Source organism: Ctenocephalides felis, unplaced genomic scaffold (assembly GCF_003426905.1).
Source record: "Ctenocephalides felis isolate EL2017-DRISC unplaced genomic scaffold, ASM342690v1 CF-g0.4_SCAFFOLD_03503, whole genome shotgun sequence".
Classification (NCBI taxonomy): Eukaryota; Metazoa; Arthropoda; class Insecta; order Siphonaptera; family Pulicidae; genus Ctenocephalides; species Ctenocephalides felis.
Genome location: NW_020539657.1, coordinates 3,527 through 7,311, shown reverse-complemented (window position 1 = coordinate 7,311; position 3,785 = coordinate 3,527). Strand labels below are relative to the sequence as shown.

General features: G+C 31.9%; 1 protein-coding gene across 1 annotated transcript; it reads left to right on the top strand.

Moving 5' to 3' along the window:
• The first annotated feature begins 357 nt into the window (after positions 1-357).
• LOC113382613 (zinc finger protein interacting with ribonucleoprotein K-like) lies at positions 358-885 on the top strand. The gene has a single exon (XM_026620867.1). It carries the CDS (start codon positions 358-360, stop codon positions 883-885), a length of 528 nt encoding a protein of 175 aa, XP_026476652.1.
• Positions 886-3,785: the final 2,900 nt, after the last annotated feature.

The following is a 3,785-nucleotide window of genomic DNA, read 5'->3' as shown; positions in this document are numbered from 1 at the left end:
TATGAACAATCAGGCAATTAAAATTGAACCACCAGAATATTCAGTAGAAGAAATTGAATACGAAATTGAGGATGATTTTGATGATGCTGATGCTATTGTTAAATCAAAATCATGTACTGAGGATGATAAAACGTGTTTAGAAAGATTCATGAATTCCGAAGTGATTATAGAAGAAGTCAAACAGGAGTCAATCGAGACATTGGCCTTTGAATGTGACATTTGTTATCGATCATTTGCACAATCACATCATTTGAAAGAGCATATGGTCGATCACATGTCTACTAATAGCAAAGAGAGCCATTTCAAATGCGAAATCTGTAATAAGACTTTCAAACTAGCAAAGGGTTGAAAATACACATGAATATACATTCTGCAGAACGTTCCTTTGATTGCAAATTTTGCAATAAGTCATTCAATGAATTGGTTGCTTTGAAAAAACACTATCAGGTTCACAGTGGTGAATTCGCGCATGAATGCAATATATGCAATAAGACATTCACAGAATTAGGTCATTTGAATCAGCACATGCTGATTCACAGTGGAGTACGTCCCCATCAATGCAGTATATGCAATAAAAAGTTTACAGAATTAGGTAATCTGAAACGTCACATGCTGATTCACAATGGAGTACGTCCCCATGAATGCAGTATATGCAATAAGACATTTCGACAATTAGGTACTATGAAACGTCATATGCTCATTCACAATGGAGTGCGTCATCATGAATGCAGTATATGCAATAAGAAATTTAAAGAATTACGTTCTCTGAAACCTCACATGCTCATACACAGTGGAATACGTCCCCATGAATGCAATGTATGCAATAGGACATTCACACAATCAGGTACTCTGAAACGTCACATGCTGTGTTGTAAGAGAGCATAAATGAGAAATATGCAATAAAGGATTTAGTCAATTGAAGAAATGAAAGTGACACATGGCACTTTATAGTCGGAAGTGTGATAAAAATCAACAAATTTGAACATATTTGTTAAACTGATGTTAAATATTTGGAATTATATTATAAAATATTCCTGCATGCAATATAATGTAATGCATATGAAAATAGAATGAAATATACATTGTACATCACCTAATATGAATTTATTGATATCAAGCCAATTGTTACATCTGCCAAATTAAGTATTAATAATGTGGATTAGCAACTATTGGTTCCGAATTCGATACCTGTCTTGGCCAGCTTGTAATCAAGTAGTACTGATATCAGATATTTATTAACTTCCTGAAGGAAAGGTTTGTTTTTGCCAGACAATACGATTTGCTAATTTACACATATGCACTTTAAATCATCATATATTTTATAAAGATTTCAATAATAAATTATAATAATTTCAAATATAAGTTTCAATAATAATTTTGTTTATATTTCTATGGGTTCCGTCAGAAGTAACAAACAATGTAGCAAACCGTTAATCTAAGCATTGTGGCAGGTTATACAGAAATATGTTGCAAACAGATTCCAATTATTAGTTAATTTTTTTTTGTGGTGTAGTGATAGGTTGCACAAAAACATGTTGGGGTTCCAAAAGTTTCCCGACCACTGGCTTATTAGGCGCTTTATTATTTTGTCGCAGCGCGATTGCTTTGAAAAAGAATGTTCAAAATTTTCAAACGTTTTCAAAATGCAAACAACAAATTCTTCAAAAAAGTCAATTGTTTCCTAAAATTCTAAGAAATCTAATTTATTCAAAGTTTTCAAAATATTTTAAGAGTTTTTTATAAAAAATTTAAATTTTTGGTACGGGATGTTCCAGCAATTTGCCTTAAGGCACGACGTCAAACACCACGACTAGTTAACTTTCTGTAGGGTAAGTTATAGTAATGGGCCAAAAATCAAAAATGAAAATTTTTGCATATCTTCACGTTTTGAAGGTTTCTGAATATTTTGGCATACCTCAGAAAAAATGGATGTGTGTGTGGATACAATTTTTTGTCGACGTTTTCGGGAGTACCGCTCAACCGTTTCAAATGATTGAAAAAGCAATCGATTCCTACTGATGGGGAATAGTGCTGATTAGTTTTTGAGAAAGATCGGCCCAGTCGTTTCGGAGATACGAAGCAAAGAGTGCAGAAAATGAAAATTGATTTTTGCGAGAACCGGGCATCCGATTGGAATGATTTAAAAGACATTAAATTCGTAATGATGGTACTTGCAGCTGTTTTGGAGATAAAGAGCAAAATGTGCAAAAATTGGTTTGTGAGTAGTTTGTGAGAGAACTAAGCATTCGATTTGAAATTGAAAATTTCGCTTGTGTTATCAAAACAATTGCTTTTGGAAAAACAAATTTTTTTTAAAATTTTTTTTGTTTATCGAAGATAATTCAGATTTTAATTTTTATCCTTGCTAAAGTACTTTAGAACGTTTAAAAGCACACTTATATACTTCAAACAAATAATTTTAACTTTGTAATTTGGTTTATATAATTCTCATAACAATGTTACAATATTTATAATAATCTATTCGAAAACATTCAATATTTTTGAAACATTTCGTTACGGTACAGGAAGTTCCAGCAATTTGCCTTAAGGCGCGATGCTTTGAACCCCTTGTTTACTCTTTTTAGTAGGTCTCCGAAACCGCTGGACCTGCCTTCCCAAAAATTTAATCAGTTTTTATTTTGTCAATAAAAGTAAAATGTATTTTGAATTATTTAAATCGGACGCTCCGTTCTCTCAAAAACTGTGTGGGAATCAAGTGAGCCTGGTGAATTTTGCGAGAAACAAATGGTCATCACATTTTTTAAAGTTTTATATTCACAAAATTTAATATATTTTTATATATGGAAATATCTTTTTATATATTTTATTATTTCCATAACTGAATCACATTTTTGGCATCTTTTGCCCCTTATCTTCGATATTGCTAGACCTAATTTGACTAATTTTAATTTTTTTTAAATTTAATCTGGGAAAGAATGATTCACAAAGATTTTGTCAGAAGGGGGATGGTTTCAATTCTCGTGTTATAGCGATTTCGTGTTAAAGAAGTACCGTGTTAGGAGGGGGGTTACCCAGTGCTGGATTTACAGTAGGGGCAATCGGGGCTACTGCCCAGGGCGGAAAATTTTAGGGGGCGGCAAAATTTGGATAGTGAGAAAAAAATTCTATACAATATAATCAACATTTTTAACAACATTTTTTATTTAAAGAAATATAATTAACAATCGATTGCAATGCAAAATTTGGGTTGAAATAAACGATAACTAAAATTTATTATTTTGCCTTGCCTCCCTCTCCGAACGTAAATAATCAAATTGGTTAATAAGTTATCAAATTTGGCAATTTGGCTAATATAAAGATCCGTAAACAAACTGAAAGTTTAAGAAATATATGTTCTTCAGTTCTCGAGCCCTCTTAAAATGACGCATTTGTGCACTTCCAAGCTTATCGAAAAAAAATTTAAACTAGTGACTCAAGGTATTGTGCCTTAAGACAAATTACTGAAACATCCCGTACTGAAAATTACATTTTATAAAGCGCTTTAAATTTTATTGAAAAATGAAAAAAAAAGACTTCTAAAACACATTTTTTGTATTTTGAAATTTTTCGAAATTTATGAACTTTTTGCAAAGAAATATCGAAACTCAATTACCATTTTTCGTAATTGCCTGTACCAAACGCTAATCAGCACGTCTCCCCATTAATATAAATTTAATATGTTTTAATTATTCAAGTCGATTTCGAGAACACGGATCAACCGATTTATGATTCCTATTGATAAGAAGACGTGCTGATTATTTATCGGTCAAGGCAGGTCCATCTGT

What these genes read in the sequence shown, in the direction of transcription:
- LOC113382613 (XM_026620867.1), top strand. Translation starts at nt 358, where the DNA reads ATGAATATACATTCTGCAGAACGTTCCTTTGATTGCAAATTTTGCAAT.